The 12,503-nt window shown below is 40.6% G+C and overlaps 3 protein-coding genes across 3 annotated transcripts; 1 reads left to right on the plus strand and 2 right to left on the minus strand.

Annotated features, from left to right (window-relative positions):
• Positions 1-218: 218 nt before the first annotated feature.
• Positions 219-1,782, minus strand: LOC100242378 (protein LURP-one-related 6). Its single transcript, XM_002278173.4, has 3 exons — positions 1,274-1,782; positions 648-893; positions 219-459 (listed from the first exon to the last, which is right to left on the minus strand). The coding sequence occupies exons 1-3, from the start codon at positions 1,514-1,516 to the stop codon at positions 316-318; spliced, it is 633 nt and encodes a 210-aa protein (XP_002278209.2). The 5' UTR covers positions 1,517-1,782; the 3' UTR covers positions 219-315.
• A 2,690-nt stretch (positions 1,783-4,472) lies between these two features.
• On the plus strand, positions 4,473-8,622 carry LOC100852952 (guanine nucleotide-binding protein subunit gamma 3). Its single transcript, XM_019223031.2, has 5 exons — positions 4,473-5,426; positions 6,734-6,786; positions 6,914-6,958; positions 7,035-7,079; positions 7,880-8,622. The coding sequence occupies exons 1-5, from the start codon at positions 5,292-5,294 to the stop codon at positions 8,541-8,543; spliced, it is 942 nt and encodes a 313-aa protein (XP_019078576.1). The 5' UTR covers positions 4,473-5,291; the 3' UTR covers positions 8,544-8,622.
• Positions 8,623-9,442: 820 nt separating this feature from the next.
• On the minus strand, positions 9,443-12,498 carry LOC100264662 (subtilisin-like protease SBT1.8). The gene is made up of 2 exons (XM_002278256.4): positions 10,696-12,498; positions 9,443-10,426 (listed from the first exon to the last, which is right to left on the minus strand). Exons 1-2 carry the CDS (start codon positions 12,305-12,307, stop codon positions 9,753-9,755), a joined length of 2,286 nt encoding a protein of 761 aa, XP_002278292.1. The 5' UTR covers positions 12,308-12,498; the 3' UTR covers positions 9,443-9,752.
• Between the last annotated feature and the right edge of the window lie 5 nt (positions 12,499-12,503).

Here is a 12,503-nt window from a genome sequence, read left to right on the forward strand (position 1 = left end):
CTAATTATCTTTCTTTCCTTACACATTCTTCTCTGTAACCATAGATAGGACTTCTTCTAGGTTCACTTTCTATTTGGGTTGCATTACTGATTAAGATGAGCTCCTTTGCCATATGAATCAGTAATTACCTTTCTTACCGATCTATGTTCGATTTGGGTCATGTTGCTGATTAAGATGAGCATCTTAGCTATGTAACTTGGTAATCACTAGCACTGAGATTACAAGATAAATCCTTGGCTTTTATTGCTAAAATTCCATATACATATAAGTACAAACCAGAAAACAAATGAAAGTATTATTTGCAAAATTCCTGATTCAGCACCTTGTAGATTCTCCATATATGTAGTCAAGAACTGCAATAACCCCGAAAACAAATGCCTGGTCAATGCCCGGTTTAATCACTACATGATACAGATCCTTGCTTCCCATGAACTCATCTACTTCCTTCTTCACTCCCACCTGTACTTAATTAACACCAATTCTACAAGTCAACATCTCTATATACTTTCTCAAGTTTGTAGTTTGTCTTTCAGATGGCCAAAATGATAAACTTTGCATGTATTTTGAAGAGTTTGAAATTGGGTATTGCTTCAAATATAGGTTTTACAGTTGGGCTTTGAAGAGGATTTTGGATTGTATAGTTTTACCTGTGCAACTATATTGCCTTTGGAGTCAACAATGCTGCAATCTCTATCAGGGAAATACCCATTGATCTCAAAATCCCAGTTTTTGTGTCCCCTGTTGTGTTCAATGGATGTTCTGATTGTGATGTTGTTCCTTGCAAGACATGATTTGGGTTCCTTCAAGCTGAAAACCAATTTCTGCAATCCTTCGTAGTCAAAACTGTAGCCCTTCCATTGCCCATGAATGCTTAATGCCTGAACCACCCCTCCCTACAACACACAAAAAAGCAACTCAATATTAACAGCCTATTTCTACACTACACATGCTATTGAGGTTTCTTTTGTTTCTCAATTAAAATATTGAATGGTACAATATTTTCCATTGTTTTTAGTTTTAATGAAGCAGGTCTTTTCTTAGATTGTTTGCCCATCCCATCTCCCACTTGTTGATATGGTGTTTTTTTTCTTGTTTGTGTTCCTCTCTTTTGTCAAAAGGGTGTTAGAAAGCTAGCTCAAATTGACTGACGGATACAAGTAAAACACCAGAGCAGGTGTTGCTCGAACCATAGGTGTAAGCTTGATTTTTCCCGAAATTGACATGGTGATGGATAGAGGGTCTGCTAAAGTTTGTAGGGAAGTTGAGACTATACCTTCCGACGGATGAGAAGCAAGGCACCTCCATCACCATCCCTAACAATCAGCTCCCCTTTTGTGCCAAGAACCCCACATCCATCCACCTTGAACACAACCGTCTGGCTAGAGTCTGTAACCACAAAGCCACCTCCATTGATAACCCGGGGTCTCCTCCTCACCACAAGCACCACCTGAGAAGAAGAGCAGAATAGCTTGCTGATAATGGGCATGGCGTTTGTTGCCTTTCCACCCATCTCCATCAACTTGCTTCAATTTCAATGTTCTTCTGATCCCACCAATCTACTTATATAAAACCTTGTTAGGAAAAAAGGAAGGTTGCTTGGTTGCTCTGAATTCAAAGGTTTGGCAAGCTTTGACCCTGAAAAACTTGCCCCAAGATGGAAGAATAATCAGTTTTTTTGAGTGTTGGCATGCATCTCATCCACTTCACCTATGGCTTCACTTTACATTTCTTTTTAATTCAGGTTGCATCAGTTTCTTCAAACAACCTAGACGAGAAATTCAAATATAGGGTTAGTAATCTTTTTGAAATTTGGCACCCCAATGACCAAAAAGAGAATATGGAGAATCTTTGTGGAAGACTTCATTGAGTTATCCCACTCAAATTAATTTGGGCTAACGTTTGGGTCACTTCCAGCTTTCCTGCATGTGGGTTTTTTTAGGAAAGCATTCTTTTTAATCAAAGATGCTTCCAACAGACAACCCCATTTTCCTCTCTTGAAATTCAAATTATTGACCCACCAATTTCAAAATACAAATCATTGAAAGGTCTAGAATGGCATCCTCCTATTCCTTGTGGCTACAAGGGAGAAAATCATAACCGAAAGTATAAAAAATCTAAGTAAGGGTACCATAGATGTAATAAACGACAGATGTGAAAAAGCAATGAAAGTATAAACAATGCAATGAAGAAATGGAATTTTAGGCTTGGAATAAAGCCTAACTTCTATATTTGATAGAAGTAAAAGTAATCATTTTTATTGTGAGATTAAATTTTGTAGTTAAAAAATATTAATTAAATAAATTTATATCCCACACCATGTTTGAGGGAAATCTTATATTTAGATAAATGGAATTTATAATTAAGACTTTTGTTTAACCTTCAATATTTTTAATATTTCATAAACTCCCCAAAAAAGATTTGCGGCAATGACTTAAATTGTATTTCAAAATATAAGAAATTATATTACAATTTCAACATTAAGTAATTAATTTTCAATTTTATTTATACCAAAGAACGAGCTTCATTGAATTCCATCCTTCAATATATCTATGACAAGTCAATTTGACAACCTCCCATCATGTGATTTTCACGTGATACTCACTTAATGGTGAGCCAGGCCACTTATTAAATTCACACTCATTTCGTATTTCATACATTTTAATGGTGTAATATTTGATATTTCCAATTAAAAAAATTAATTCTCCATACGTAATAAAAAAAGATTTTCCTAGGAAAATGAAAAACTGAATAATGGGAAAGGCAGAAGGCCGGGCCTGGAAGCACAGCAGAATTACCAAAGTAGCCAAACCACACGTGGCATGCAACGCAGTGAAGACCTGTAAATATCACAAAATAGTAACCGACAATGATTGTTCGTCTTCACCCACTCCGATGCTCCGTCCGCTCACGTTAACTAATGGCCACCTAGAAGTTCTAAACTGCACCGGGCAGTCGACACCTCACCCCCAACTTTGCCGTAGTACTTTGGAAAAGAGCGTTCTTTACACACATCGCCGTGAGGGAGGACTTGTCTTTTCAGTCGGACCCCACTTTCCTCTCTCCCAGGCGCCCTTCCCCGCGCGTGCGCTTCACCTTCTGCAACCGTACGGAACACTCAACCAGAGCAGGGCATGGATCGTCCTCCTCTTCCATCTGAATGCGCGCCTCGATGCTTTTCAGATCTCGCTGCCGCTGAGTTTCTTCCCCTTTTTGCTCTGTTTTCGCGTGGATGAATTCGGCGGATTATGAGCTGTTTGCATCGGATTAGAATCCCGAGGAGATCCAGGAGAATGAGGCTTTCTAGGTGTGAACAGAGAAGCAGTTTGAGAGATTTGATGTGAAGGATTCAAATGTAGTTGTGACGAAGCAAAGAAGTGGAGTGATTATGGATGTGGTTTACATCACAATCACCGCTGTTTGTGATCCAGGAAAACAACTCATCGGGGATGTTCTGAAGATTCATCTCTGACAGCGATTTGTTGAACTTCATCAAATTGGAGAGGATCTCGTGACGAGTACGTTCCAAATGTCTTCTCTCTACGTGCTCTGTTCCTATAACAGGATTATTCTTTGTCGATTCTAATTATCTGCATTGTTTGAAATATGAGAGAAAAGTAAACTTCATCCATTGATTCATCACGAGGATTATGATTTTTTTGAAATTGATATAGAAGCGGAACAAATTTTTACTAACTCATCTAAAAATAGCAAATTTTCGAATGGCCCGGCTGTCTCCTTTTTCTTAGGAACCAAACAGAGTGCTGTCTTGGACTAAACCAAATACGCTAAATTAAAAACGGTACATAATTATAATTTCTTGAAAACACGTCTTTGGAGATTAAAAACAGCAGTTCTGAAATTGTAATCAAATGTTTTTTAAAAAAAAACCGAGAATGTTTCTATTATTGTCTTCCAAACGCTTGAATGATCGTTCCATTATTGTGTTCCATCGATGACTTGACATGACATGATTATACTGTGATGTTTATACGTAGATGACCCTCTGCAAATCACAGAATTCACAGAAAAATATAAGAAAATTAAATCTAAAATTATATTTTGGTGCCTGAAGATATAAATTTTTTTAATAAATGATTAAAAAGGATTTTCTTCTATTTAAGTAATAATTTTAAAATATATGAAAGAAAAATAAAATATATTTAAAATTAATTAAAAATAATAAATTTTAAATTTATTTAATTTTCATAAAAAAACAAGTGAAAGTAAAATAAATTTTAAATCTTGCTTTTATTTTTATTTCATATTTTTCTGAAAAAAACATAGAATAAATAAAATTTTATTAGAAAAACAATGGAAATAATCCTTGCAACAAAAATAATAATTAAAAGTAGTTTTAACAAATTTTGAATGTTTATTTATGGCGAGAAATTATATAAAATTAATTATCCAAACAAGGCTTTAGTGGAATTAAGGATGAAAAAAATTGTACAATAGGAAGTTTGTTTAGAAAAATGGGAAGGGTGATTAGAATTTAGAAAAAATTTCTCTCTCCTACGCAGCGGTCACGTGCGGTCTGAGGTACGGCGTCGAGCTTTTCGCTCCTTCTCTGCAGCCACGATGCGACACAGACAGAAAACGCAGAGAGAAAGATAGAAAGAGGGAAAAAAAAATAAGGGAGAGATCGAGTTTTTGAATCTCAAATTTGAAGAAACCTCCCCAAACGTGCTCATGGTTTCGTACTACCACCACCTCCAACTCCAACAACACCTGCAGGCTTTTCCACGGCCGTCTTCATCATCACTCTTCCCTCTATTATTATTATTATTTCTCTCTGAACTCCAGTCTCCACTCCACCGACGCGCTCTCTCAATAATGACTCCATTATTGCTATGCATTAGCTTTCAAATCTTGCATTATTTCTTAATTAAATAAATGATTCATTCATTTCATTCATTCACTCTCCACCACGCAGCACTGTTTTCTCAGCTCTGCTCCCACTGCTACTGCAACTACTGCTCTGCTGCTACTGTCACAAAACTTTTCTTCTGGCTCGCAATTATCCCCCACAAAGTCAGAAACCCTATTTTCTTTTTTATCTTCTTTTTTGGGATTTCGCATTCATACCTAACCATTTTTTACTCCGTTTATTTCTTCTCACCTACTCATTATTGCTACTGCCACTCCCACTATTACTAATTTACTATTCACCGCTATTGGAGGAGTTTTAGTGCTTTCTTCTGCTACTACCACTGTCACTGCTTCTACTTCTTCTGCTTTGTTGTGTGAAAGTTCGTCGCTGTTGCCGGCGGCTTGGGGGAGGGGGAGAAGTGATGGCCGGTTCTTCATCGATGCCGTCGCTGCCGCCGCCGTGTCCGAAGTCGCCGCCGGATTATCCGGATTTGTACGGGAAGCGCCGTGGGGCGGCCAAGGTTCAGATGCTTGAAAGAGAGATTGGCTTCCTCGAGGTGAGCTGTTGTTGTTTATTTTTTATTTTTCTTTTTGGGGTGTTTTTGTAATTTATTTGTTTACCTGCGGGTTGCTTTTTGTCGTTTAGCTGGTGAAAGATGTTGAATGGAGCTGGATTTGGAGTTGGGTGAAGAAGTTTGGGTTTTGCTTTGCTGAGAAATCAAGTGAAAACTTTTCATTTGATGTGGGTTCCGGGAGGAGCCCAATGGGAAGTGGAAAAAGTTCCACGAGTATATGATTTGTTTATTTTGGATGAAGGGATTGTTTTCTTCTAGTAGAACTGTAGAAATGGTATTTTTTTAATGCGAGGTTGTGGATTTTTGCATCAATCTGAGGAGAACATTTTGTAGGCTGGTGATCAATTTTAAAGGAGCAACCTTCTTTAATAATGGGTTGGGTAAAGAAAACAACCCAATTATGGAGTATGTTCATTTGCATACCAAATGGCTTTTCCGAAATGATTCTGCAAAGATGGAAAAAGGGTGGCTAAGCTAGGGCATGGTAGGCATCAACTAGTTTGTGGTGGCATGGATTTGGTGGGCTTATGAGAAATTTTAGGTCCTCACAACTGTGACATCTGAGACCAAGGGGGACTTCCCTTTTTGGATTTAACCAGTTAAAATTTGTTCCTCTGTTCGGATGTTGGGGAAATTTTAGTCATTTGTTCCACAGGCAAGCCCCACTTCCACATACCACATCAAACATCAACAATGAGTACTTTTTTCTTTTCTCTGTTCTTGTGGTGATCACAGGGAATTCATGGGACTCTGCATATTGTCACAGTAAAAACTAATTGATGGAGTTAACTTCATAATGGTATAAACAGGAATATAGTGACTATACGTAGCTAGTGTCTGCCTTTACCATAAGTTGGCTATGTGTCTGTCAACTAGTACACTCGAAAGTGTTGGATGAGTTTTTCTTTAGTAAGTTTCATGAAAAAGAGGACTTTAGGACCTGATTTTTTTATCCCTCCATTTCTGGAAATTTTGATGTTTTTATGGAAGTTTTATCCATACTGTGATTGGATGGTCCTCATCCATACTCTGATTGTACGGTTTACTGACAAGTCGATATTGGTATAGCTTTCCTATCAATTCTAATTGGCACCAGAAATAGGATTCACAGTTGTTAAGAGTATGAGATATTTTTATTTCTATGCCTTGATAATGCAATCTTGATTTTCAGTTTGCCTTTCTATATCCAAAGTTTACATATAGAAAAATTAGATTTTTTTTTTCTCTTTTAACTTTTTTTTATGTTCTCTTGTGCCAACTGTCCTTATTGATAATTTTATTGTAAGCAGGAGGAATTAAAATCCATTGAAGGCCTTCAACATGCTTCTAGATGCTGTAAAGAGTATGTCTAGTTCTGCAATTTCCTTGTATAGCTTCTAGTTTCCAATATTAGCATGTGCACTAATTTAAGCATTTTTAATATTTATGTCGCTTTTGTTTAACAATAATAGTATGAAAATTTTTCACAGGGTTGTTGACTTTGTGGTGGCAAACTCGGATCCTATAATTCCCACGTAAGATTATTGCCATCAACCTTTTCCTTGAACTATAGAAGGTTTTAGTAATCATCATGTGTTCTCTTTCAAACAGAAATTCAAAGAGCCGCAAGTCTTGTCGTTTCTGGAAGTGGCTCTGGTACATTTTCTCTTTTCCCTTTTTTTGTATGTTCTGCATTTATGAAGCAATGTTCTCATGCTCCTATTTAATCATTATCAACTGTGTACTCCATGTGCCAAACTTCTCTACTTTGATATCGGGGAAACTTTCCACAATTTTCAATTTAGTCGTCAATTTTAATGCTGGGTTACCAATTTCATGAAGCGATTGGAAAATGATCCAAGCTGAAATGTGTTCCTCTTGGAAGTAGTTGACAGCTTTCTTGATGGCTAAAGAGTGTTATTTTTATCAACCACGATGTTCCAACCTTTTAGGTGAATTTCATAATTTAGATAGGCAGTTATTTTTATCAGACAATGGCCAATACACTGTTTACTTCCATAAAGCTGGACTTAGATGAATGATCACTAAGGTTCTCATGAGAAATTCGAGTCCTAACCAAAAATTACTTTTGCACATTCAACTGGAAAAATAATTTGTAATTTGCATTACCTTCAGTTTCCATTGTGATCCTTTTTTTTATCTGCTTTGGTTTCTGTGGGTTGAAGTGTGTTATAATGATCTTATTCTGGTCAGAACATTGTTCTAAATGGAATCCACATTGCTTTTGTTGTTATGCTCTTGTATAGACATGTGTTTTATTTGCCATTGTTAGCCTTTAATGACAATTTTATTATGACAAAAAGCAAAATTCAAGACATGAGATTCAAATCCACAAATGTTTTATTTTATTTTTATTTTTGCAGTGATCTCTCCTGCAAGCAATTTAGCTTTAATGAGGACATTTCCCATTATAACATGAGTTCTCTTCATTGCAGTGGATGGTCCTGTTTCAATTTCTCATGGATATGCTGTTGTCCCCGGTGCTCTCTCCATCTAGAAATGCCAGACTGCTGCGACTGCAATTGCAATCCATGTAACTGCTGCGACTGCAATTGCAATCCTTGTAACTGCTGCGACTGCAATCTATGTAACTGCTGCGACTGCAATTTATGTAACTGCTGTTCATGTTTCAGTCGTTGTTGTTCATCTATCGGCTGTTCCTGTTTCAGCTGTTGTTCATCTATCAGCCGTGCTTGTTTCAGCTGTTGTTCATCTATCAGCCGTGCTTGTTTCAGCTGTTGTTCATCTATCAGCCGTTCTTGTTTCAGCTGTTCATGTCTCAGCTGTCCATGTTTCAGTCGTAAATGCTTCAGCTGTTCATGTTTCAGCTCTTCATGTTTTGGCTGTTTACGACCCAAATGGCGCTGTTGCCGTTGTTCACTACCAAAATGTCGGTGTTGCTCTTGGCCTCGTTTTAACTGCTTTAACTGCTTTAAAAAGATGTCATGCAGTAGACATTGTTGCATTCTTCAATGTCCTTCATGCCCAGATTGTTCTTGCAGCTGCTGGAGATGCTGCTCTTGTCCTAAATGTCCAAAGGTACGCCTTTGTCCTAGTTGTAAAAAACCCAGTTGCAACCCTTGCTGCTTATGTTACTAGAATTTTTCCGCAATTCCATATGGATGCATTGTTCTTCAACATGCAATTATTTTTACTGCAGTTCAGTTTTTTTTTGAGATTTTTACGGGTTATGAACTCCTTTTAAGTTTCTTGATTGCATGCTCTGAGCCCTTGGGTAGATCTATGAAATAAATAATGGTGTCATGCACGTTCTGCACTCTGGTTATTAGAACTGTATGGGTTGCGCAATTTCACATGTAGGGGATTTTCCAATTGATGGTTCATTATCTACAACAGTTTCTAATTACTGAAACAAGTTCATAGCAACCATAACAATCTCTTCAATTTCCATATAAAAGAACAGGATGTAGGCTGTGGGGGTGGGGTTCATGAAATTGGAGTAAAATGGAGGTCTTATATGATTGTTTCCTAAATCCAACAGGTCTAGGTTCATCTTATCCTCTGTATTGTAGTTCTGCAGATCTTCTGTTGTGAATGGTTATGGCACTTTTCTTAGAGCTTGACAGCTCCCTAAGTGTACATAAAAAAGGCTGTCTGTTTACCTCCATAATTCTGATCACCGGTCCTACATATTATTGATGCAAATAATTGATCTGACACTGAATTGCATAGTTTAGGTTTCCTGCAAGATTCCGATTCCACAGAATGTAGGCTTTTTTTTTTTTTTTCGTCTTTTTACCTCATCCCCTCTTTTATATCCATTAAAAGCTTCAAGCCCTAGTAGATGACATGTGAACAGATCATAGTGGTCAACTAAGCAGAAGAAGCAAATGGTGGGCTTGTCTGGGTACTGAGATGGATCCCCCCCACCCCTCTTCTCACCTGGGTACAGTCTAATTTTAAAAATTGTACTGAAGAGTCCATGGAAAGTGCTTTTAATATAGCTAGTATAAGCTAAGTTGTAGAGATGGGGTTGATTGAGGTTTAAAACACCGAAGGCCTTGTCTATAAATGATGTCAAATGCACAAGCTAAGAGTTTGTGCAAAAGTTCACTTCAAACAGATGATTTTGCGCCCAAATCTTTATGCTAAATTTGGTATGCCCCCTTCAATTATATTAGTTTCCTAACAAACAAATACAAATTTCTGGTGCAACTCTTTCACTCCACCATCCTCTCAACTAGCTTCTCCATCCCTGGTTCCCCCATGGGTTAGAGCCATTTTGCCTCAGCGAGGCAGACCGCAGATTAGGATAACCCATAAAGAAGGAAAACTCAGCAAATGTTGTTACAACTGTGTCCAGGCATAGGCAACTGGGCTCTTAACTTGGTGCTGGGTGTTGCTCCAGACAATCGAGCCAAATGCACTCCTAGTCATGCGGTTCTGCACCTTTTTGCCCTTTTTCGCCACGAATGTTACTGTGTATCTCTTTTTCTCCCCTACATTTTTGAAAACGAGCGTTGAAGGCCTAACCACCACCCCCACGGATGGAGGCCCAGTCACGGCCACTTGATAGACGGAATCTGCAGCTCCCACATTCGTCAATTCTCGGGTGTACCGAACAAACCCTTTGCTCCCAAATAGGACTGAAAAGGACGGGTAGTTAAGTTCCCCTGGGTCGCTAAACTTCCTGGAACACGTGATGTTCTGCCGCTTGACGATGGCTCGCACATGTTCGATGGTGTAGTCCAATGAGCAAAGGAATGCGACGTAGTCTTGCGTTGAGATATCATACACCAAGCCCGGAGATAAAGCCTTCTGTGGATCAACATGGCCGGACCCATGCGCCAATGGTGTGGATAACCCACCATCCGCAGCATCACGCAGAGGAGATTTGGTGTTGTCACGAGTGTAGGCAGTAGTCATGAGAGCCGATTTGACGGCGCTTGGACTCCATTCTGGATGTGCCGCTTTGATCAGCGCGGCCACCCCACTTATGTGTGGGCAAGACATCGATGTACCTATGAATTTTCAGCACAAAAATCGAATTCAGTCAATATAACTTACCCCAATTTGATCGACAAGCTTAAATTATCAAATAATTATGGGTTATTAATAGGACACGAGTTCTTGATTTTTTTGTTCAATGTGCAAAGGTTTTCAAAGTACTTTTCAAAAATGTTTTTTAAATTTGGTAAATACTGTTCCAAAATAAAACCTGTTTCCACGTATAGTTTCCAATCGGATCCTTTAAGTTGGTATATGAATGAAAATATGGCCGTTGGAATACCTGACATGATATTGAACTGAGTTTTCCTCGTGTCCTTCTCCAGCCCAGTGGGCCCAAGAGCCTCAGACCAAGCTGCTAGGATATTAACACCCGGTCCAATCAGATCGGGCTTCAGGATCTGGGGAGTCACCAGATTGGGCCCTCTCGAACTGAACGCCGCCACCACCGGTGACGGCCGGACGTTCAACACAGTCCCACCAAAACTCAGCAGAGCCGTCGGATTCGCCACTGACTTCACGTAGGCTCTGAGCACATCACCCACCTTCCTCCCCACGGCCACTGCCGGAAGCAAGTGGCTGTCTGCCACCAACTCCTCGCCGCTCACGGCAGTGTTAGCGAGTATCATTCCCACGCCTCCGGCATCGCGCACCACCAAGCCTTTCTCAACACGAGCGTTGATTCCTCTGTCACAGATCACCACTTTCCCTCGTACGTACGCCGGTTGAAGCGAACCGGGCAGACACAAGTTGCTGGTGCTGTTTCCTTTGCTGTAAACCAACGAAACCGGTTTTTTACCCATGCCTCGACCGCTGTAGAGAGATACGCCGGTGATTTTCTTCCCATTACCTAGCAGTGCGTAAGCCGGAAAATCCCTGTCCAGGGTTCCAGCTCCAACGGTCATTATCCATGGAGCGACGTTAGCCAATGAGGCTTTGCTTGGGCCACTGTTTCCAGCTGAGCAAGACACGAAAATGCCCATTTCCATCGCTGTGAAAGCTCCGATGGCGATGGTGTCACGGTAGTAAGGCCCGGAGCCGCCGCCAAGAGAGAGTGAGAGCACATCGACGCCGTCAACTATGGCTCGATCCATTCCGGCAAGAATGTCAGAACCAAAGCAGCCGGTGCTCCAACACACCTTATAGGCTGCAACACGCGCGTGTGTGGCCATCCCGCGAGCTGTTCCGCTGGCGTACCCAAGGAGGCTTGCGTTCGACACGTGTGCGCCGGCTGCGGTGCTCGCCGTGTGGGTGCCGTGGCCGTCGACGTCTCGCGGCGACTCCTTCTCTTTGGATTTCTTCACGAAATTCCCGCCGGAGGCCATGCGGTAGCCCTTGGAGAAGCTCTGAGCCCCAATAAGTTTCTTGTTACAGGACGAAGCCTGAAAATCGGGACCCTCCTCGCATTTGCCGCGCCACCTTGCTGGAACCTCCGTCATGCCGGAATCATCAAAGCTCCTGGAATCCGGCCACACTCCAGTGTCGAGAACTCCAATGATGACATCCTGGGACGCCTGGTTCAGGTCCTGCGTCCGATGCCCAGCCCACAACCCCAATTCAGTATCCAGCCCCAGAAACTCCGGTGACCGTGTCGTATGAAGACTATAAACCTCGTCCTCGTAAACGCCCATAACCGAATCCGATTTCCGCAGCGCCTCAGCCTGCTCAGGATCCAGAGACGCAGCAAAACCATGGTACGCCGTAGAATACGTATAAAGCAAATCATCAGAGTTGGAGGATATAGACTGAAGACTCGCCGAGTACCAGTCATCGTGGGTTGCATATGACAAAGGCTTCTGCCGGTGATTCATTTGCACTATGTAAGTCCGCTTCGCCATCACCGACAGTGAAAAGCATGCAAACCAGAACGAGAACAGCCACACCACAGACGCCATGGCCACAGACCCAAAGCGAACGTAACAAAAAGAAAGAATGTGAATCGACAGCAGGTTTCTTCTGATCTTTAATGGCTTAAACTAAACTCCCTTCACCCAGAGATTGAGAACAAAAGCGAAAAAGGAGAAATTATCAGTCTCAGTCTCAGACTCACCTCTCCAGTCCCATAATGCTCGTTATTCAAGGCTCCCTCTT

The sequence above is a fragment of the Vitis vinifera genome, chromosome 11 (genome assembly GCF_030704535.1).
Source record: "Vitis vinifera cultivar Pinot Noir 40024 chromosome 11, ASM3070453v1".
Classification (NCBI taxonomy): domain Eukaryota; kingdom Viridiplantae; phylum Streptophyta; class Magnoliopsida; order Vitales; family Vitaceae; genus Vitis; species Vitis vinifera.

Coding starts and splice junctions, on each gene's coding strand:
- LOC100242378 (XM_002278173.4), bottom strand. CDS start 1,516: ATGGAGATGGGTGGAAAGGCAACAAACGCCATGCCCATTATCAGCAAG. Junction 894..1,273: donor TGCTTCTCATCCGTCGGAAG/GTATAGTCTCAA, acceptor TGTGTGTTGTAG/GGAGGGGTGGTTCAGGCATT. Junction 460..647: donor AAGGCAATATAGTTGCACAG/GTAAAACTATAC, acceptor AATTAAGTACAG/GTGGGAGTGAAGAAGGAAGT.
- LOC100852952 (XM_019223031.2), top strand. CDS start 5,292: ATGGCCGGTTCTTCATCGATGCCGTCGCTGCCGCCGCCGTGTCCGAAG. Junction 6,787..6,913: donor GCTTCTAGATGCTGTAAAGA/GTATGTCTAGTT, acceptor AATTTTTCACAG/GGTTGTTGACTTTGTGGTGG. Junction 6,959..7,034: donor TCGGATCCTATAATTCCCAC/GTAAGATTATTG, acceptor TCTTTCAAACAG/AAATTCAAAGAGCCGCAAGT.
- LOC100264662 (XM_002278256.4), bottom strand. CDS start 12,307: ATGGCGTCTGTGGTGTGGCTGTTCTCGTTCTGGTTTGCATGCTTTTCA. Junction 10,427..10,695: donor TCAGTTCAATATCATGTCAG/GTATTCCAACGG, acceptor GAAAATTCATAG/GTACATCGATGTCTTGCCCA.